Source organism: Colias eurytheme, chromosome 29, assembly GCF_061535395.1.
Source record: "Colias eurytheme isolate Ceu_HAF_F1 chromosome 29, ilColEury1 Martin Lab GWU primary, whole genome shotgun sequence".
Classification (NCBI taxonomy): Eukaryota; Metazoa; Arthropoda; class Insecta; order Lepidoptera; family Pieridae; genus Colias; species Colias eurytheme.
This window is the reverse complement of record NC_143008.1, coordinates 2614171-2637778: the sequence shown is the minus strand read 5'-3', so window position 1 is coordinate 2637778 and position 23608 is coordinate 2614171. Positions and strand designations below refer to the sequence as shown.

The 23608-nt window shown below is 39.4% G+C and overlaps 1 protein-coding gene across 1 annotated transcript in view; it reads right to left on the bottom strand.

Moving 5' to 3' along the window:
- Positions 1–23608, bottom strand: part of Lrrk (Leucine-rich repeat kinase) — an 89637-nt gene that overhangs the window by 911 nt on the left and 65118 nt on the right. The window contains 16 exon segments of the mRNA XM_090118405.1: positions 449–568; positions 1236–1369; positions 1910–2067; positions 2658–2768; positions 3552–3680; positions 4065–4155; positions 4463–4579; positions 5406–5592; positions 5963–6085; positions 6582–6691; positions 7349–7451; positions 17672–17812; positions 18774–19805; positions 20883–21083; positions 21971–22128; positions 23379–23484. Coding sequence (XP_089974531.1) covers positions 449–568; positions 1236–1369; positions 1910–2067; positions 2658–2768; positions 3552–3680; positions 4065–4155; positions 4463–4579; positions 5406–5592; positions 5963–6085; positions 6582–6691; positions 7349–7451; positions 17672–17812; positions 18774–19805; positions 20883–21083; positions 21971–22128; positions 23379–23484 — 3021 coding nt within the window.

Below are 23608 nucleotides of genomic sequence, written 5' to 3'. Positions count from 1 at the left end.
AGCCCATAAATGTTCCCACTGCTGGTACATGGGTCTCCCATAAGGGATCAGGTCATAATCCACCACGCTAAGTGCGGGTTGGCAGATGAAAAATATACAGAGAGACAATAAAATAAAAAACAACACATGAGTATATCAAATGTTGAGAAATGGAGTAAAAAAAGTTACTTTATGGTATCCAAGGGACATGTTAAGACAATAACTAAATAAATAGAAATGCTTGATATAGTTGGCGGGTAGATACATTCAAGAATTTATTCTCTAATCTGTGGCAATGAAGAATTTGTGACACGAAGAATTAGTGTAATTTAATCTATTTCTATTTAAATATTAGTACACCCAGATAGTGGGTAGAATGATGGTAGTGGGCAGACGCATCGGGCGCAGCGAGTTGTGTGTGTATGTGTACTTGTGTTTGTCTATGTGTGTGTGTTTGCACATATCGTACCTCCTCATCGTGCGGGCGGCACACGGCCAGCGGCTGCAGCGAGGCGGCCCGTGCGACCACGACGCAGCCCCACGCGGTGCCCACGTACGCGTCCGCGCCCACCGCACACAGCGCCGTCACCTGGACACACACATACACTTATATTGATATCGCATTATCACAACCAGTGTAGGGACACATATTATGCAATTCGCTGATCAAAGCTTTTTTGTATATTATTGTATATTGTGTGTCCACATTATTTCCCCGACGTTTTTAACTATTTAATAAATTATATTAGATAGTATATTGTTTGTTCGAACGCGCTAATCTCGGGAACTACTGGTCCGATTTGTGTTAGATTCAGAAAATTATTTCGGTGTTAAATAGCCCATTTATAGAGGAAGGCTATATATCATCACGCTAAGACCAACAGGAGCGGAGCAATGCGGGTTAAACCGCGAGGAACAGCTAGTCTTCCATATATACCTACAGCCTGTGGAAGGGGCCGTGTTTTATGTCGCATTCCTACTAACCAAAACCCCAATATCCCACTAATTAACTTAGTTACAGTACGATTCACGAAAGGTGACCACAAATGGCGGCCGTCAGTGCACGTACACTCATGAAGAAAAGACTTAAGACAAAATAATGTATTAATGTTGGTTAAATAATTTATTTTTTATTTATTTAAAATTAAATCCGCCCGCAACTCACCTCGCACCTCCAAAGGGACCCAAAATATGCCTTCTGCGCCGTGGTCATCTTTCGTGAATCTTACTGTACACTGTTTTAAGTTTAAACTCACCCTACATCTATCCTCAGTGAGCGGATCGTCACTTGCAATAGACTGCAGACTTTCAGAACTAGGCGCGAGTTTACTGCAGTCGAGCCGAGCTATCTGCTCGCGCGTTATCGCAGAATATGCGTATACGTATACATCTGGAAAGAGAAATATAGGATATAAAACCACTTTTTAGAGACCTGTACATCGTTTCTTAGATCCAAGACACAGGCAACAGCCTAGTTTGGATCTTTTGTAATACTATAATGCACTGCTCTTTTTGGTAAATAAAGCTTTTTATTTATTATTTATTATTTTATTTTACCTGAAATTGATAGATATATAATAACGGTTTAATAGTTTTTTTCTAGGTATGGAAAAACACTGAAAAGCTAAAAAGCTCGCATCAAAAAAGTTCACCCATCCAATTTATTACCGTGCCAACCGTTGTTTAACTTCGATTTTGTATTATTTGTTGTTGAAATACCATTTACAAAAAAATATACGAGAACAGGAAACATATGGAAGTTAAATAATTGTGTAGCATACAATATTTCAAGTATGTACAACCAATCATATTTTTTAATCATTTGAGGGTAGTCCCACATGCCAACACAGTAGGCAATCTTGGACATCAGTATCGTTACATCACTATGAGAAAAACATATTTTTAACTATTTAAGGGTACTTCCACCTACCATTTTTACACGCTGCCAGTACTGTTGGCAGCCGCGGACAAGAGGCCAAATACTTGAGGGCCATGGGCCGTGGGGCGGGGACACTTTCCGCCCCGCTCACGCCTTCCTCTGTTATCGTGTATGTGAATAAACCAGCACCACCCGCCCATAGTTCTATTCTGAAAATCGTGTTGAAATAATTAGAGGTTAAGAATCATTTATTTATAATATTATCTATCAAAATTTGCTTTGTTTAATTTATAAATTACTTGTTGCTCTGGCTCTAGAGCTCTGGTAAGGTTTCCTTTACATGTTTTACTTTTATAACTTTTTAACAACACTGCATGTAGCAAAGTTCTCGCCCGAGAAGCGACAAAATCTCTTCTATTGCAATGTTAGTTACTATACTCTTCCGAAACAGCTGAATCGTTTCTCATGAAGTTTTGTATGTCTATGGGTAGATCTGAGAATCGGCTAACATCTATTTTTCACTAAGTATATGAAAGATCAGACTTTTGCTCAAAAAAACAAGGCATACGTAAAAAGGTTCAATAGACAATCCGCAAAAAAAAGACGGGTTGCACTCCGGGAGTGCCGGCAGAAGTGAAAACTTGATTATTAACATTGAGCATGTTTGATATCCATCCGTCTTACGCTTTTTCGATCAGGCCACGTGTCCTGACGCGAGTTTAAGATTTTATACCCAACGCCGCTAAAGAAGTTTTCACTTCAAAAACATCCATCATAGAATTTATCGATAGAAACTTACCCATTCTCTGTATGCACAGCAGTTAGGCAATTCAGTTCTGTAGCTGTGCCTAGTTCCGTTAACACAAAAGTACTCTCCGCTTGTGGTCGCTCTGACGACACTAGGAATAATCTGGAACGAAATAATATTAACATTAATTCATTATCTAAATTAATATTATAAAGCTGAAGAGTTTGTTTGTTTGAACGCGCTAATCTCAAGAACAACTGGTCCGATTTGAAATATTATTTCGGTGTTGGATAGCCTATTTATCGAGGAAGGCTATATATTATCATGCTAAGACCAAGAGAAGCGGAGCCACGCAGGTGAAACCGCGGATCGTAGTATTTAATAACTAAACTTAATATTTAGTTTTATAGCATTCAAATGCTTTTATAAATGATGAAATTCAATACATTTTTAAAATAATAGAATTTGTTTTTTAAATTTCGCGGATAATTTGAAAATTTCTCAATAAATAAATTTTCAGCGCAAGTTTTGATGTAAGTACTAATAACAAGATTCAAAATCGCCTAAAAAAGGTTGTAAAAAATGTAGGAGCGTATCAAACATAAATTGAAATTAACACCTTCGTAGATTGCAGTAATATTCAGTCTATTTTATAGATTAATAGAAAGCTCTGCCTGGTACACCCGTAGGCAGAGTTTCACTTCAGACAATTTTATGGTGTTATTGTGAGTTTAGTAATTTAGTTGTTCATTGAACAATTCCACCCGCTGTTTCGCACACTAACCTGTACCTGTATCTAGCACACTTACCTGTACCTGTACCTGTATCTAGCACACTTACATGTACATGTACCTGTACCTGTATCTAACACACTTACCTGTACCTGTATCTAACACACTTACCTGTACCTGTACTTGTACCTGTACCTATAACTAGCACACTTACCTCCCACAGGTGAGCGCTAGAGCGACTCTATTGAGCGGGTCGAGGTTTTGCAGCGCGGCCACACCGGACCCGCCTCCACCCGCTGTTTCGCACACTTTGGCGCTCCATAGTAACGCGCATTCTGATATCCTGGCAAAAAAAATAATAATATATGAATTATTTAGAGACAAAATCACAGAATAACGGTCAAGCACGAGTCGGTAAGCGAGCACCTAGGGTTCCGCACAAACCTGTGTTTAATTATATGTTGTTTTGACAGACAGACAGACGGAAAAATAAATCATACTATAAGCGTTCCGTTTTGTGGTTCGAAACCCTAAAAACAGTCAAATTTAACGATAGATAAAATGTACACTAAACAAAAGCCAACAGACCCAAATAAATAATTTGCATACTCTATCGAGACATTATTTCACTACACTCAAAAAACAATCTCATTATTTCGGGTACATCAATTCCACATATACAAAGCAATCTCATTATTTCGGGTATATCAATTCCATAGATACTCACGAGTAAACAGACACTCGTCCCACCGAGTCGCCGAGCCACATGTTTTGACCGACACGACACATCACTGTCACTATCACTGGATCGGCTTTATCTGGAATATTAGGAAATTATATTTTAGGATAAAATAAAAATATAAACTTATAATTAAAAAAAACAAGAATCAGAAACTTTTGGACGGATTCTAAGCATGATGTTTGTTTGTTTATTTGAACGCGCTAATCTCAGGAACTATATTGGTCTGATTTGAAAAATTCTTTCGGATTTGTTGGATAGCCCATTTATCGAGAAAGGCTACAGGCTATATATAATCACGCTAAGACCAAAAGGAGCGGAGCACTACGGATAAAACCGCAGAGCACAGCTAGTTATAAATGAAAAGAAATGATAACATTTATCACCTGGCGGCACAGTGATGCTGTGATGATGATGAAACGTGGTGGGCGAGGTGATGAGCGTATGCGCCCGTTCTGGTTCCGCACCGCCGTACCAGATCTCCCACCCTTCTGGGTTCTCCTCTGAAATAATTGACATTATCGATTCCTTATTTTTTTTTCTTTTCCAGTTAGTGAAAGTTGAAAATAAATGTTTTTAAGTTTTAAGTTATTTTAGGTTTTTTTTTTAAGTTAAGGTTTAATTGGGATGGAATGACACACAGGAGTAATATAGTAGTTTTCTACTGGTGAAGTTAGTATCGAAATTATAAGAGAAGTTGTTGAGCTTATACCTCTACGTTAAAAACTTAAATGGTGTAATTGTCCCTACTAATATCCTTATAGCGGTCGGGGCCTCATTTGCAGGACTATAGCCGCGTCCCTCAGCGCTAGACACTTCATCACTACTAAGAGGGCCCCACTTCTAGGACCCCAGGCTCTCCCGTTATTCCGAATAGTGTTCGTCGCAGCTTCTCTTACCTAATACACCACGAAAGCTCCGTTCTTTTTATTATTCCCTCACAATTATCTGCGACCAGGGCCTTAATCTGGGCCCCTAACTCACCAGTAACATTCCTGATAGCAGTAGCCGTAGCAGCCCTAGCCTGCCTCACAACAGCCGCGTCTCTTAAGGCTAGGAACTCAGGTGCTGCAGCCACTGCCACAAGCAGCAGCGTTAGAGGCCCCACTTCTAGGGCCCTACTCTCACCAGTAACATTCCCTACAGCAGCTTCCACTGCTGATGCTGTATCACACCTTATGACTACCCACTCAGGGCCCCCAACTCACCAGTAACATTCCGAATCGCAGCTCGTTAGAGGCCCCACTTCTAGGGCCCTACTCTCACCAGAACCATTCCCTACAGCAGCTTCCACCACTGCTGACTACCCACTCAGGGCCCCCAACTCACCAGTAACATTCCTGATAGCAGTAGCCGTAGCAGCTCGAGCCTGCCTCACAACAGCCGCGTCCCTTAAGGCCAGGAACTCAGGAGCTGCAGCCACAGCCACGAGGGCAGCGGCGGAGGGCCTCAGTTCTGGGGCCCCGCTCCAACATCGACGCATCGTTTCTAACATACTGCACGGGTATTGCAGGTCCTGGGATATTATAAAATACATATAAACTAAGAAAAAATCAAATATAACTAATGTACATTTGTTGAAACTGCACCACGTTTGTACCCGATTGTGTTGTCATCTAATAAATTAGATTATTTTGAGCAAAAAATCTCAACCACCTTCAAATGGTTAGAAATGGGCAAAATTTAAATGGTGGTCCCATTATCCCACTGGACGGCATTAGCTGAGGTAATAAGCCCAAGAAAAAAATGCAAAATTTCGAACCTCCTTTTTTATGTCGGTTGAAGAATGTAACTCAATGGGGTGAAAAAATACCTGAATTACCTTTTTTAATACTACCTTTGAATTTTATTTGGATTTAGTATTTAAATTGAGTATTCAGACTTACCCTAGGTGATAGAGGAGGTCTAGCTCCCTCCAGCACAGCTTCTTTCACCGCCTCGTGCCCTTCGAAGGGCTGACGTAGCGTAAATATTTCGTATAACAGCATGCCAAAGGAGAAACAGTCCACCTGGAAATTAATAGGAAATCGGTTTAAAATTTTGTGGAGAAACTAGTGAACATACATAAAAGAATATTTTTTAACAAAAGACTAAACCGCCTTCAAATGGACAGATCTAGACAGATTACGGATAAAGCAGAAAGCACTTTAAAAAAAATGTAAAAAAAAATAATTCAGTAGTTCTGTCACAACAAACCCAAAAAATCAATACACTTGAATTGATAAGTTTCTCCTTTTTTAAGGAAAAGTCGAAAATTAAGAAATAAATAACAACATATTTTATAATGTACACGTTCTCAAAAAAGATGGGTAGAAATGAAGGCCCATATCATCAAATTTGATGTTAATAATCCACATCAACAACAACAATTATCAGTTGTTTTTATTAAAGTTTTATTTCATCACACTCTCCAGCGAAAGATATCTTATTTTGAATCAGAAAATGCGTCCTTAACCAAAAACACATTTCTAAAACATCATCTTTTACTCAAGTCGGTTAACTCACCTTCTCTGTATATTCCTCCTCACCATTGTACCTCATGATCTCAGGCGCCATGAAGCCCTCCGTACCTCCGAAACCTTTTGTGCCTGATGGCGGAGCGAGACGGGAGATGCCTATAGACAAACATATTATTTACTAGCGGTCCGCCCCGGCTTCGCCCGTGGTACATATTTCGCAATAAAAGGTAGCCTATGTTCTTTCTCAGGGTCTAAAGATCTGTGCCAAATTTCATCAAAATCGGTCCAGTAGTTTATGAGCCTATTCATTACAATCAAACAAACAAAGTTTTCCTCTTTATAATATTAGAGTGTAGATTATAAAATTATCATTATTTACTAGCTAAACCAGCAGTTGTTCTGCCCTTGTGCTCCTATTATGTTTTTTTTTCATAAGAACCTTTCTTGTGTCTTAACGAAAACGTTAAAAAAATTACCCGAATGGGTCATGAACCGTTCTCAAGTTATATGCTTAGCAACGCACCAGTCAAACTCAATAATTTGTGAAAACATAACAAGTAACAAACACACAGAAAGACAAATATAATTACAATCGAAATTGTTTATAATGGTATGGAATATAGATACTTAGAAGACCTCTTATCTTATTCAAAAAATTCACGGAGCAAACGCTATCGGAAATCTACTTTTGAATTCCTTCTTAGTGAAGTCAGTAAGTCCTATTATCTTTGCAAAGTGGCTTAAAGTTTCTCCTATTTCCAAAGTCGGTATAAAACATTCTCTTTCTAAGATTGCTTAAAAACAGTAACTTACCATAATCTCCAAGTTTGACGTGAACATCAATTGGGTCCTCTGCGCTTTCAGCAGTGTTGGCTTCTTGTGGTGATGGGAAAGTCCACACCAGGACATTTTCTGACTGAAAAATAACTTTCTTTGAATATAGTCAATAGGTATTCGGAATGCAAGGAAATTTTCCTTGGAAGGAAATAATTTACAGCGGAAAAAGTAGGCTACAGTATCCTCTCTAGCCAACTAATACAATAATTATGAGGTAGATGATTATTACTTCTTTGGAGGGCATAAGACAAATTGCAGATGAAGAGGTACTTTTTTAATAGAAAATCTGTCTGCTATAGATGAGATGATCACTAACTTGAAAAAATCGAACAGTGTAACAGATATATGTAGGGTACACAATCCATAAAGGTATTTTATGGCCGTAGCAGGTAAAATAACATTTCAACGTCCGTAGCTACGTTATAAACGACAGACACTTTATATTTTTTTGGCAGAATAGAGCAATTGATCTAGGTGATCATTTACAGCTAGTTCAGTATAATGCAATGTAAACGTTGCAGTTTTGTATGCAATTCAACGAGGTTATTACTCTATCCATATTAATGCAATAGATACAGTACACAATTCAATCAGGTAACTACTCTTTTTATATTTATCGAACAAAAATAAATAAATTATATAGTTGTATATAGTTTATTATATATAGTTTTAAATGTATGGTTAAATCTCACTTTCTCAGTGTTAGCCGTACATAAAATTTATTTATATTATATAGGTTTAAAGAATCATTTATTCTCATTTAAAGACTTAAAGCTAATTACATGAGAATAACATAACAAAGTAAATAAATAATCTAACAGTCGTCCGGGCACAGCTATTCCAAAGGTAGGTGTTTTATTCCAGAAGTGATTGGTCATTAAGTATGTGATCAGCTAGGCGCTTTTTAAATGTATAAATCGATTCAGCTGTTTTTATATCATTGTTTAGTTTATTATAGAATTTGGCACCTTCAAAAGTAATACATTTCTGTCCATAGCCGGTCCTGACCTTCGGTATGTCTAGATCCTTTGTGTTACGTTTAGAATAAGCTGGTTTATTTTTCGTGAAAGTTAGTGCTGTATGTATGTTCTTGTCTAAAATTTTCTTAATAAGAATACATGTTGTATATTTATATAATTGTTTGATGTTCATCAGTTTTGTGTCTTTATAAATTTTGATTGACGGTGTTAGGTAATGATAGTGATATAATATTTTAATTATTTTATTCTGAATTATTTGTTACTCTTTTAGTTTGTATTTGGGAGCACTTCCCCATACCTCGATTAAATACATAAGATGTGATTTTACTAAGGAATTATAAATATGACGGCGCGCCGATAATTACTGTATTAAATGATAATTATCTAGCATAGTTGATTTCACGTAGTTAAATTGTTTGTTTTGATTGTCAGTGTCAAACCCTTGTGTTGTCAGTTTTAAAAATGTTACAAGTAATCTCAGAGGAATAAACCTATAGAGTTCTTATATTGAGACAGAACAAAATACATATTTTCTAATCTACTTACTCTTAGTCAATAACAGCATAAGTCAGATTGAGATAGCGATAGAGTATCTGCACTGTCTTCAAACGTAGCGCGCCGGCAGTCAGTTTGTTTTCCAACCAGCTGGTGGGCTCAGTGCGTCAAGTGTTTTTAACGAAATATTTAGAAAATATAAAGTGTATAGTGTTTCTTTTTATTTGTCAGTGTGCTAAAATGACTATTGTATGTTTAGCTACCGGCTATTACTAGTCGAATGGGAGTTTTGGATGAAAACAATGAAAAAATATCTTTCCATCGGTAAGTGATTTTCAGCAAATTGATAAATATTTATGTTCTAACCCTATTTGAAGGTTTTATCAAGCGCTTTTTTATAAGTTTATGTTGTAACTGTAACATTTACCCACTTTATGGGGTTGTGGAATACAAAAGAATTAAATAATTTTTAAAAAATGTCACAATATTATCACGTTTGGCATTTTGTTTACCACCGTAGTGTTGTAACACATCTAGCGTATATTATCGATTTATGACAAAAAATCTATTTCATATTAACGTTGATTTATTTATTTTGTTTCTTATATCAGATTTATATGTAGTTGTTGTTGCAAATAATAGATGTAAATTTTCTACAGCAGGAAAATAAAAAATACCACGTGGTTGTTTTATTTGACTTATCTGTTTAGTTTGTTGTTTCTCTTTTAAATTATTAATAAATTCATTTTGTTTTAGATTTCCAGAGCTCAATAAAAAATGGGTATAAAACATGACACGCTTGCACGCGTCCAATCTTGGACGCCGTCGAAATTTGCTAGATTGTGTTTGCTGCATTTCGAGCCTGCTTATCAAGATGGATACTCTACAAGAATTGTGCAATCTTACGCTTACGTTTTTTTTTGTTCCTTTAGATAATAAATACATTTGTGTGTGAGTGAATTTTTATTTGGAAAATTTTTTACACATTTACTTTAAATGTGTAACTATGTGAAAATTAAACGGTTGATTAAATGACAGTTCTCATAGATGAGAAACTACTATTGAAATACATTCTTAATATACATGCGTTTTCAAAGAAAAACCCGCATAGTTACCATTCCTGTGGGATTTACGGGATCAAAAGTAATTTTTCCAAATTTCATTGTAATCGGTTTAGTAGTATTCGCGTGAAAGAGTAACAAACATCCATCCTCACAAACTTTCGCTTTATTAGTAGGATGTAAGGAAAATGTTTTCTTAGACTGTCCTTTTATGAACTTGTTAAAATTCATGCTGACTGTGCCTTTCTCCTCACTCCTTTAACTTTATCATCATTTCCATCTTTATTTTAAATTAGTTACATTTCAAGTTTTAAAATTTATTTTAAAATATACTAATTACTAGCTTTCCGCCCGCGTTTTTAAAGAAAATCCCGCACAGTTCCCGTTCACGTGGGATTTCCGGTATAAAACCTATCCTATGTGTGTATGTACAAAATTTCATTGTAATCGGTTCAGCAGTGAAAGAGAAAGTTATCCATTCTCGCATAATTTCGCATTTATTATATTCGTAGGATTAAACAAATAATGTATTCAACTGAAATTAATGATTAATTTTGTTTATTTTTATTATTTATTATTTCACGAAACCGTAAATGCAAAATGCATTCAAGATTTTATCGATTGAAGCACATCCCATCACTATCACCTTCTATCTATCTAAATACGTACCTATAGTAAAAATGGTGCCATGACTATGTTGAAACGTAGCTTGTAGTCTATAGCTATCTCATTCTTTCATACGACGTTTTCTTTAGATAGAGAGAAACAAATATATGTAAATTGTATACGCTCGATACAAGTACTCTATAGGTTTATTCCTCTGAGCAAGTAATGTTTTGGTTGAAAAATGTCAAAGTATTATGTTGTGTTGCCAGTAATTAAAAATATTGTGAAGTAAGGTTGTCACATTAAAAAAATAAGAGCGGGTAGTCCCGAATAGGGTGGTCGGTTGGCCTGATCGTGACAGCTGACATTCGACTGTCAGTTGTGCACAGAGGCGCACGCGTACTAACCTATTGGCTCTTAATCCGTTTGAATCTTGATTGTTACGCAAAATTGTGAAGTGAAGTAAACTTTAATAAACTATCTGATTGTCGTTTGAGAAAATAGTGAGTTTATTTCGGTGTTCCCATCTCTACTAAACCACCGCTATGTCAGATAACGGAGATCATACCGCCGAGCTTTCCGACGCTCCGTTATCAGAAGTGGGATTACTCCGTGCATCTCAGGAGCAGCATGCAGCCCACTCAGGTCAGATTGAACAACCTTCTTTTGAAAAAGAGTGCGACCGTTGGAAAACACTGTTTGAATTGCAGCAACGAAGTTTGACAGATTTGATACGGGCAATTCAAGAACCTCGGCTATCTGTATCAAAAATAGCTTTACCCGAATTTAATCCTGACCTTCAGGATAGCGATGCTCGTGCTTGGTGCGAAACAGTTGACCTATGCTTGCAAGAAATACCACTTTCCGGTGGAGACCTGATAATAACCATGAGTAAAGCACTCAAAGGAACTGCGGCATCATGGCTAGCACAGTCTAGTTATCCTGGAATAACATGGGCCCAATTAAAGGATCTATTTTTAGCTAGATTCGATTTCGTTGAAACTCCTGCAGCAAACTTATGGCGATTGTTTAATGGAAATCCAAAGGAAGGTGAATGCTTATCCTCTTATGCCAGCCGATTTATGAGTGCAATAATGGCAAGATGGAAATCGTTATCAACGGAACAAATTGCCATTGCTGTTACACTAGCACACGCTGCAAAAATCGAACCAAGATTGCAGAGATTGGCTTTTACAACGGAAATAGACAACCGTATAAAATTACAACAAGAACTTATGGCATTTACGTTTAGAAAAAGAGGACCTGCAGCTCAAGAGAAGGCGACATTAGCTGTAGAAGCAAAGAAGCCGCGTCTCGAGAACTCTCGTAGGTGTTACAATTGCAACAAGTTCGGACACGTGGCTACTGAATGTCGATGGATTCGTGATGACACTAAAGTACGAACCGAAACTTCAAGCAACTCTGTAACTCATGCTTCAAAGGAAGGCAGTGCACCGAAGAAGACTATCACTCCAACCTGCTTCAACTGCGGCGAACAGGGCCATATCGCAACACGGTGCCCCGGCAAGGAGGCGAAATCCAACGAGACTCGAGTTGAACGTCGTGTGGATATCTGCGCCATCAAACCAGCTACTGATCATCTTTCGGACGAAACCGGTGAGCAATTTTCATTTTGTTTCGATTCTGGTGCCGAATGTTCTTTGATAAAGCAGAGCTTAGCAGAACGACTTTCTGGTAAAAGATTATATGGCGCAGTGACATTGCTGGGGCTAGGTAACGCTAGTATACATTGTAACACCCAAATTTTATCAACGGTCTCGATTCAAGCCTATACGGTACAGTTGTTGTTTCATATAGTACAGGATAGTAGTATTTCGCATGACATAATGGTAGGTAGAGATCTTCTCATGCTAGGGTTTTCGGTTGAAGTTTTTGAGAATAAGCTTGTGCTAAAAAAGACCAAAATTGTCTCAGTCTGTGACGTAGGACCTAAAGCTCAGAATTTTGAAGCTATCGACACCGATATACCTGATGGCCAGAGACAATCACTAATCTCTATACTCAAAAAGTATTCTGATAATTTTGTAGAGGGCACACCTACTAGCAGAGTTAGCACCGGACAGCTAGAAATTAAACTTATAGATCCTAACCGCACAGTACAACGTAGACCTTACAGGCTTAGTCCAGATGAGAGAAATGTAGTTCGAAGTCAGATTAAAGAGCTTTTGTCGGCCGGTATTATTCGCGAAAGTAGCTCTCCATTCGCAAGCCCAATTTTATTGGTAAAAAAGAAGGACGGCACAGATAGACTTTGCGTGGATTATAGGGAGCTTAACAGTAATACGGTACCTGATCGATATCCTTTGCCGCTTATTTCAGATCAAATTCAACGCTTAGTGGGAGCAAATTATTTTACTTCATTGGATATGGCCAGTGGATATCATCAGATACCCGTAAGTCAGGACTCTATAGAGCGTACTGCTTTTGTGACACCGGATGGGCAGTTCGAGTACTTGTCAATGCCTTTTGGACTTCGAAATGCACCCTCAATCTATCAGCGCGCGATTAATAAGGCTTTGGGTACATTGACTGAATCTTTCGCGGTAGTTTACATTGATGACGTCATCATTCCCTCACGCGCGGTAGAAGAAGGTTTGGAACGGTTGAAAATCGTTATAAAAACTTTGACGGATGCGGGATTCTCTTTTAATATTCGAAAATGTGCCTTTCTAAAAAAAAGAGTCGAATATTTGGGCTTCGAAGTTTCAGCAGGTGAAATACGGCCAAATCCTCGTAAAATTCGAGCTCTTACTGAACTGTCACCGCCGCAGACCGTGACCCAACTGCGCCAATTTATCGGATTAGCCTCTTATTTTCGGAAATTCGTCCCAGGCTTTTCGCAAAAAGCAGCTCCGCTTTTCGGCCTTACGTCAGGAAAAGGAAAAATTCACTGGACACCTGAGCTAGAGAAAATTCGTAAAGACATTATTGACATACTGACAGACAGACCTGTGCTAACGATATTCGACCCGGACCTACCTACTGAGTTGCATACGGATGCAAGCGCTGAAGGTTATGGCGCAATACTTATGCAAAGAATAAACGGTAAATTACATGTTGTAGAGTACTACAGCCGTCGAACCTCCGGCGCTGAATCCAATTACCACTCGTACGAGTTAGAGACCTTAGCTATAGTAAACGCCGTTAAACATTTTCGTCACTACTTACAAGGGAAGAAATTTTTGGTAGTGACCGACTGCAACGCTGTCAAAGCATCCAAATCAAAAGTTGACCTCACACCGCGGGTCCACAGATGGTGGTGTTTCCTACAAACTTTTGATTTTGACATAGAATACCGCCAGGGCAAACAGATGGGTCATGTAGATTTCCTGTCACGTAATCCTTTACCGAGTAATGAGCCAGTAACTAAGGTCGAGCAAAAACGAGTTCATCTAACAGAAATCTCTGATACGTGGTTACAAGCGGAACAACAAAAAGATGATGAAATAACTTCCATTATAACGAAACTTCAAGCAAATGAACTCGACAGTGACGTGGCTAAAACTTATGAAATTAGGCGGGGTCTACTTTATAGGAAAGTTGATAGAAACAACAAAAGTGTTTGGTTACCAATCGTGCCTAGAGCATTTCAGTGGGCTATAATAAACCATGTTCACGAGAACATAATGCATTTGGGCTGGGAGAAAACCTTGGAAAAAGTATACTGTCACTATTGGTTTCCGAACATGAATAAATACGTACGCAAATTCGTAGAAAACTGCATTACTTGTAGGGTTGCGAAGTCTAATTCCGGAAAAGTACAGGTGGAACTACATCCGATCCCAAAAACTACGATCCCTTGGCATACGATCCATATGGATGTAACTGGAAAGCTTAGCGGAAAAAAAGATACTAAAGAATACGTTTTTGTGTCAATCGATGCTTTCACCAAATTCGTGGTTTTATATCATACGCGCAATATAGATTCGAACAGTGCCATTAAGGCATTAAAACACAACGTCTCTTTCTTTGGCGCACCGCAACGAATAATTGCAGATCAGGGCAGATGTTTTACTGGAAAAGACTTTAAGGAGTATTGTAGCGCTCACAATGTTAATTTACATCTTATAGCTACGGGTAGTAGTCGTGCTAACGGTCAAGTAGAGAGGGTGATGTCTACGCTTAAGAATATGCTGACAGCGGTTGAGACAAAGAATACATCGTGGCAGGATGCACTACCCGAAATCCAACTGGCTATCAACTGTACTATGAATAGGGTGACAAAAGCAAGTCCGTTGGAACTTTTAATCGGAAAAGTAGCTAGGCCTTTAGGATTGCTCACGTTAGAGACAGAAGAGATAGACATTGACTTAGATTCTGTTCGAGAACACTCGGCACGAGAAATAGAGGCAAGCGCTTCTTACGAGAAAGCTAAGTTCGATAAAAACAAAGCAAAAGTCAAAAGGTTTAAAGTCGGTGATTATGTGCTTTTGCAAAACCATGAGCGAAACCAAACAAAGTTAGACTCAAAATACAAAGGTCCATACATAATAACTGAGCTGTTGGATGGCGACAGGTATCAACTAAAAGCTCTTAACTCTAATAGGACATACAAGTATGCACATGATCGCGTGCGTGCTATGCCTGAGTGTTATGTTCCCTTGGAGTTAAGCGCTGGACTAGAAGTCCCTGTCAACCATACCGAGTCAGAATGCGCCAGTGACGGCGATGGTGAGTTAATTAGTTATCTTTGGAGCTTATCACTATTTTGGTAGTACCAGTTAGCCTAAGTGGCAAATACAAGCCTGTGTGGCTTTTCATAATTATGTGATGCGTAGCCTGTGTGGCAGTTGCAAGCCTGTGTGGTATTTGTAAGAGCCTGTGTGGCAGTGTTAGAAGCCTGTGTGGCAGATAGGAGCCTGTGTGGCATTGTTAGAAGCCTGTGTGGCAGTTAGGAGCCTGTGTGGCAGTTAGGAGCCTGTGTGGCAGTTAGGAGCCTGTGTGGCAGTTAGGAGCCTGTGTGGCAGTTAGGAGCCTGTGTGGCAGTTAGGAGCCTGTGTGGCAGTTAGGAGCCTGTGTGGTAGATAGTAGCCTGTGTGGCAGTTTGTAGGCTGTGTGTGATAACTTATGACAATTTATAGTCTGTGTGACACTCAAAATATTACGTAGTTTGTAATCAAGCTTATGTGACGTAATTGGACTTTTAGGGAGCTTTTGGACTGTGTGCCTAGTTTTGAGTGTGACACACTTTGTCAGGATGCCCGAGCGGTGCTTGATATAAACCATTCTCGTTTGCTTGTTTACAGATGATTCAGTTGAGCGAAATGACTCCACACACGAGGACGTGTGAATATGCAGGACGGCCGTGACGGCGCGCCGATAATTACTGTATTAAATGATAATTATCTAGCATAGTTGATTTCACGTAGTTAAATTGTTTGTTTTGATTGTCAGTGTCAAACCCTTGTGTTGTCAGTTTTAAAAATGTTACAAGTAATGTTTTGGTTGAAAAATGTCAAAGTATTATGTTGTGTTGCCAGTAATTAAAAATATTGTGAAGTAAGGTTGTCACATTAAAAAAATAAGAGCGGGTAGTCCCGAATAGGGTGGTCGGTTGGCCTGATCGTGACAGCTGACATTCGACTGTCAGTTGTGCACAGAGGCGCACGCGTACTAACCTATTGGCTCTTAATCCGTTTGAATCTTGATTGTTACGCAAAATTGTGAAGTGAAGTAAACTTTAATAAACTATCTGATTGTCGTTTGAGAAAATAGTGAGTTTATTTCGGTGTTCCCATCTCTACTAAACCACCGCTATGTCAGATAACGGAGATCATACCGCCGAGCCTTCCGACGCTCCGTTAAATATTTATGCGGACCTGTTTAGGAAGGCATCCTACAACCCTACGAAGTGAGCCAGCAAGGGATGAGAGTTTAGATTTAACATGGTCTATTTGAATGTTCCAGGACAAGCCACTATCTATTCTTAAACCAAGATATTTTTCATTACTTTTTTGTTGAAGTGGAATTCCATTCAAAGTAATTGGCACATGAGGTAGAATTTTTTTATTTTTTGCTTTAAAAATAACATAGGATGTTTTTAATACGTTAACAGTTAAGAGGTTGTACTGAAACCATTCAAATAAGTGGTTGAGATCTTCCTGAGCTTGTGAAATAATATTATTTATACAGGATCCGAAATAAAATAGACATGTATCATCTGCGTATTGGGTAATTTCGCCATGTAGGCCTATGTCATGGATATTATTCACATAAATTAAGAACAACAGTGGTCCTAACACCGATCCCTGTGGTATTCCACAGGTCATTGGTAAGGGATCGCTTTGCGTATTGCCAATTTTGACAAGTTGTGTTCGGTTATTTAGATATGAAATAAACATTTTTAGTGCAATACCAGTGATTCCAATAGCCTCGAGTTTTTTTATTAATAATGAGTGACTAACTGTGTCAAATGCTTTTTTTAAATCAATGAATACTCCTAAAGCAATATTTTTACGATCAAAGTTATGTTTTATATTTGTGACTAAATCTATTGTAGCTGATAATGTATTAGACTGTGGCCGAAATCCGTATTGTTTGTTAGATATAAATTTTATTAAATTCAAATGATCATTTAAGCGGTTGTAAATAATTTTCTCGAGAATTTTGGAAATCACTGGTAGTACAGAGATGGGACGATAATTGTTTACTTCCATTTTATCTCCCGATTTGTAGATGGGACTAACCTTAGCAATTTTTAGCGAGTCCGGGAATTCTCCGTTTGATAATAGATTATTAAAACTAATTGTAAGTTTGTCTAAAATTAATTTACTAATGGATTACGTATTATTAATTACTATGTATTATTTTTAGTATGGTATTTTTCTTCGAATCTCTATTCCCTTTTACTTATTTAGTTTATATCACAATATAAATACATAATATGTATGTGTATCCTTTATCATAGTTATTATTGCACTACCCATTTATGTATTTTGGTATTTATTCCTCTATTGTACCAAAGGTTGTCTGGAAGAAATCGCTCTAAGCGATAAGACCGCCAATTGTACTTAGTGTAAGTTAGATTTAAGTGTTTGTATTTCTTGTTTTGTTATCTTTAAGGGCAATAAAGTATTTATAAATAAATATAAATAAAATTAATAAATTCTATAACCAATCCCCCCCTCCTCACGTACCTTCAAATCCCGATACAGCACTCTGTGCGCATGCAAGTACTCCAACGCACGCGCTAACTGCAAAGTAAGCGCACGCGCAGCTCGGGCACCGACACGCACACCGCACCCGCGGTACGTGCGGAGCGTGCCTTCGAGCGATCCCTGGGATTATTAAACATTATGTGTCTGGGTGTTAATTATCTATATAAGTATTTATTTAAAAATTATATATGTATGTTTATCAGCCATCTGGTTTCCATAACACAAGCGAAAGATGCAAGTTTTGGGCAAGTTCTTTTTTAAACTGATCTCTATTTCTTCGGCTTTCAAAAAAATATCAATTGAATGTTAACAGTGTATAGTCGAGCCAATTTAATAGGCAACATTTGACGTCTATAAATTTTATCTTCGAAGAGAGGTATCCTGCTTAAAAAAATCGATTAAAGTGAATTAATCGATACGGACTTGAAACATTTGTCAATCGAACTTGAAACATATTTATTAATTTATGATGATTTTTATTCACAAGTAATCAATGCATTCGATTCTAGATGTCATAATTCGATTTTTAGAGTAACGTCTCTGGTATTTAAAAAGAAATAAAGTTTATTGACACAAAATTGTAGCGACGTCAGTTCTTTAATTCAGAAATTTTTTATTATGTTTAGAATGGTTTATCAGTAAAATGAAATCTTAAAATTACTTGTATCGGTCATTATTATTATAAATATGTAATCGTAATTGAAAAAAGTTAAGCAAATGTGCAGTTCTAACAAAACGAAATATCATGTTATTCTATGTCGTCGTTACTAGGTTACATTGTTGAATTTTGTTGAACTGTCAAATGTTGCCTATTAAAATGGCTCCACTATAGTAGTTTTTTCATAATTAATTGTTTTTGGTAAAAAGGCAGAAAATTTTTAAAATATCAAAAACCGTCAAAGCTAACCATTCATTTTTGACCCCTGGTTAACTGGACTTAATTTGTTGCAAATGACCTCTAGTATAACCCCTTTGAAGGATCACGTCGAATTTCCAGTCACCCTGTATACTTAGACTACGATTTGTACTGTCGCGTCGTGAAATTAATATAAATCCTAGGCCGTTAATTGAAATACTAGACCTGCGGCGCGATGGCCAGCAGCAGCGCGAGCGGCGCCGGGCAGGCGGCGAGCAGCGGCAGCACGTGCGGGTGCCGCAGCCGGCTGAGGATGCCGAGCTCCTGCCGCAGCCCGCAGTACATCTCTATACAACTGTCCCCACCCACCTGCGGCGCGATGGCCAGCAGCAGCGCGAGCGGCGCCGGGCAGGCGGCGAGCAGCGGCAGCACGTGCGGGTGCCGCAGCCGGCTGAGGATGCCGAGCTCCTGCCGCAGCCCGCAGTACATCTCTATACAACTGTCCCCACCCACCTGCGGCGCGATGGCCAGCAGCAGCGCGAGCGGCGCCGGGCAGGCGGCGAGCAGCGGCAGCACGTGCGGGTGCCGCAGCCGGCTGAGGATGCCGAGCTCCTGCCGCAGCCCGCAGTACATCTCTATACAACTGTCCCCACCCACCTGCGGCGCGATGGCCAGCAGCAGCGCGAGCGGCGCCGGGCAGGCGGCGAGCAGCGGCAGCACGTGCGGGTGCCGCAGCCGGCTGAGGATGCCGAGCTCCTGCCGCAGCCCGCAGTACATCTCTATACAACTGTCCCCACCCACCTGCGGCGCGATGGCCAGCAGCAGCGCGAGCGGCGCCGGGCAGGCGGCGAGCAGCGGCAGCACGTGCGGGTGCCGCAGCCGGCTGAGGATGCCGAGCTCCTGCCGCAGCCCGCAGTACATCTCTATACAACTGTCCCCACCCACCTGCGGCGCGATGGCCAGCAGCAGCGCGAGCGGCGCCGGGCAGGCGGCGAGCAGCGGCAGCACGTGCGGGTGCCGCAGCCGGCTGAGGATGCCGAGCTCCTGCCGCAGCCCGCAGTACATCTCTATACAACTGTCCCCACCCACCTGCGGCGCGATGGCCAGCAGCAGCGCGAGCGGCGCCGGGCAGGCGGCGAGCAGCGGCAGCACGTGCGGGTGCCGCAGCCGGCTGAGGATGCCGAGCTCCTGCCGCAGCCCGCAGTACGCGCGGCACGCTGCGGCCAGCGGCTCCCGCTCCCAGCGGGATACCGCCGCCTGGGGACATTTGTATTGTCATTCATATAAATATTAATTGAGCAAGTATAGTCATTGAAACACAAATTGTAACTAAAACATGTAGGTATAGTCATTGAAACATAATGTGCTATTGGAATATGTAAATTGTAGTCATTGAAACACAAATTGTTATTGGAACGTGCATACTGTATAGTAAATGAAACACAAATTGTTATTGGAACGTGCATACTGTATAGTCATTGAAACACAAATTGTTATTGGAACGAGCTGTATAGTCAATTAAACACAAATTGTTATTGGAACGTGCATACTGCATAGTCAATGAAACACAAATTGTTATTGGAACGTGCATACTGCATAGTCATTGAAACACAAATTGTTATTGGAACGTGCATACTGCATAGTCAATGAAACACAAATTGTTATTGGAACGTGCATACTGCATAGTCATTGAAACACAAATTGTTATTGGAACGAGCATACTGTATAGTCAATGAAACACAAATTGTTATTGGAACGTGCATACTGCATAGTCATTGAAACACAAATTATTATTGGAACGTGTATACTGTATAGTCATTGAAACACAAATTGTTATTGGAACGTGCATACTGCATAGTCATTGATACACTAATAGTATACTGTATTATCATGTAATGTTATTGGACATATTTTCGTTATAACATGATTCCAATGTAGAAAAATACTCTTTAGCTTTTATACAAAGTATTTAATCAATATTTAAAAACACATTAAAAGCTCAACAGTATAGTCACTGAAACACAAATTGTCATGTATTGTAATTGGAACATACTATTTTTCGCTGTTTCCAATGACATTTGGAATTCGCAACTATTCAGCTTTATAATTTACTAGCTGCGCCCCGCGGTTTTACTAGCTATGTATCATCACGCTAAGACCAACAGGAGTATGTCCTGTTGGTCTTAGCGTGATGATACATAGTCTTCCTCGATAAATATGCTATCTTACTCCGAAAGAATTTTTCAAATCGGACCAGTAGTTCCCGAGATTACCGCGTTCAAACAAACAAACTCTTCAGCTTTATAATTTTTAGATATGGTTCAACAAACTCACCCTGTACGCAGTCAGCGCGTGTATCGAATGCGGTGCGCTAGGCGGTACCGGCTGTAACGCCTTCACGGCAACTCGTCTCACAGTGCCTCCCGTACGCCAGGCGCCCGCAGCCACTGTACCGAACGCACCTCGCCCCACCACTGCGCCGAGGGTCACGTGCTCCCAGCGGGCACGCTTGCTGTCCTCCACGTCGAGGAGTAGCTGCGTGACGTCACAGAGTGAATGAGTGAGTGAATGAGAGGTGAACACAATAAGAGAAACAACAACAGTCTCGCTATAAGACACGAGCACCCAGCGCGCGCGTTTGCTGTCCTCCACGTCGAGCAGTAGCTGCGTGACGTCACAGACTAAGTGAATGAGTGAGGGAGTGAGTGAGAGTTGAAAGTCACGTTACCCACTCCACTCACTAGCACTTGTTCTGCGTGTAAACATTCTACGGTATGTTGAATAGAAAATCTTGCGTTATGGCTCTTTTACTGTGACCAAAACACGCTGTGAAATAATTTCTCAATGATCGTTTTTGGCCTTTGAGCGTATATCTATCCATAACAAAAATACAATAAAGAACACTTTCATTAGCGAAATTGATTAACAGCTTATTTAAATTTTAATATACAACTGAGTGAGCATTGTAGTGTATACAGGGTGTCCCACTATTGGTATACTAAGCGCAAAGGGACTTGTAGTTTTGCATACACTGATCACGTAAAAAATACTTAAACAACAAAATTACGTCAAAAATTTTTTGCTAATTTTTTCCTGAAAATTCATGTTTTCTTCTCTAGCTTCGCGCAGCCGGCATATACCGCTTCTCTGATGTGAGCATTTTGTCTATGAAAACATAATCTTAAACGATAGCTCACGTGCTGGTGGCAAAGTTGGGCGGGTTGCTTGTTAAGGTTGTTCACATAGAGTTTTAAGAATTCATCTATTTGAAAAAAAGATGCGCCTGGAATTTTATAAGTATTTTTTACGTACTCAGCGTATGCAAAACTATAACCTCCTTTGAGCTTAGTATACCAAAAGTGGGAAATACTGTATATTGTATATGATCTTTTTCCCCTTACCCAAGTCCCCCCCCCACTCACCACGTCGGGCGCCACATCAGCCAGCTCCACGTCCGCGTGGTGCTGGCACACGAGCCGCTGTCCCGTGCACGCGGCCAGTATACACTCCTCCAGCGTCCAGCACTCGCCCACCGCCGTGTTCCGCTGTACACCCTCCACTGAGCCGAGACGGGATGATGCTGTCAATAGATAGGCGAGATTAGAGGTTTTTTCATTGAATAAGTCATTAATTTAAACAAACAGTCAATAAAGCTATTCATTCATTCATCAAGTGCTCGCCTACCACTAAGTTTCTTTGTACAGTCTCGATTGAGCCGAGACTAGATAACGCTGTTGATAGGTACACGAGATTATAGTAATATACGAATACTCGTTCGTTCCTTGGGTCCCACAGACAAACTGCATGTGCAGTTTTGTGGGACTTAGACTTAAGTTATTGTAATAATTTGTAAGAATAATTTCAATAAATAAATAAATAAATAATAATTCATTCATTCGATAAGCCAATCTGCATTCTCTTCAACCAATCAACGAATCAAAAAGTCATTCATTCAGTTATTCGATTTTGGGGTATTATTATTACCGCTGAGGTTCTCTGTACACCCTCCACTAAGCCGAAACAGCATGATGCTGTCATTAGACACACGAACTTATAGTTATTGTATAGCAGTATTCGTTCGTTCATTGCGACATTCATTTGTTCAATAAGTCAGTCAATTATTTAATCAATCAATCAAAGAGTCATTCATTCATTTAATCAACCAGGCAGAGAGACAATCAGTCATTTAATCAAGCACGGATGACGCTGTGAATAGGCAAGATTACAGCAATATAGAGAGTATTCGTTCGTTTATACTTACATTCATTCATACAATCAATCAATTAACGAGCCATTCATTTAATCAAACAATCGATAACTCATCATTTAATAAATCGAGTGCTCTCCCACCATTGAGCTCCTCTGTACACCCTTCGACTGAAGACGAGATGACGCTGGAGATACATAGACGAGATTCGTTCTTTCAGATCTTCAATTTTTGTCATTCACTTATTCAATAAGCCAGCCATTCATTAATTGGATTCTTCTGCAATAAATAGATGAGATTTTGTTTTTCGTTCATTCAACCTTAAATTTTTGAAAATCACTCATTCAATAAGAGTCATTCATTTATGGGATTCTTCTGCAGCATTTCTTCGGAGGGTTTGATTTCCACAATAAAAAGAATTACATTCTTAAATCTTATAAACCAAAATGAGTTTTCACGTTTTGTAATTTAAATGAAACTAGGACGGAAGGACTGAACGATCTTATAAGGGTTCCCTAAATAAGGGTTTCTTGTCGGACTACGGAACCCTAAAAATGGTAACCACACACACTTTATAACGTTCAAAATATCGGGAAAAGTTTAATAAAATGTTCAAAACTCACCAATAGATTCATTTCCAACACCGCTGTCTCTATCTGACGTTCTCGACTCTTCCGATAGTCTGAGACGCCGCGGCTCGTTGTTGCCCATTTCGAGACGCTTTAAAGCCTGGAATTCAATAGTTTATTACTGTAATTTAACAATGAAGGTGATGTCATTTGGCAAAAATAAATGCTATGTAATGATAATAATTTAAATATAGTTTTAAAAGGTTACAAAACGAGTTTTAATA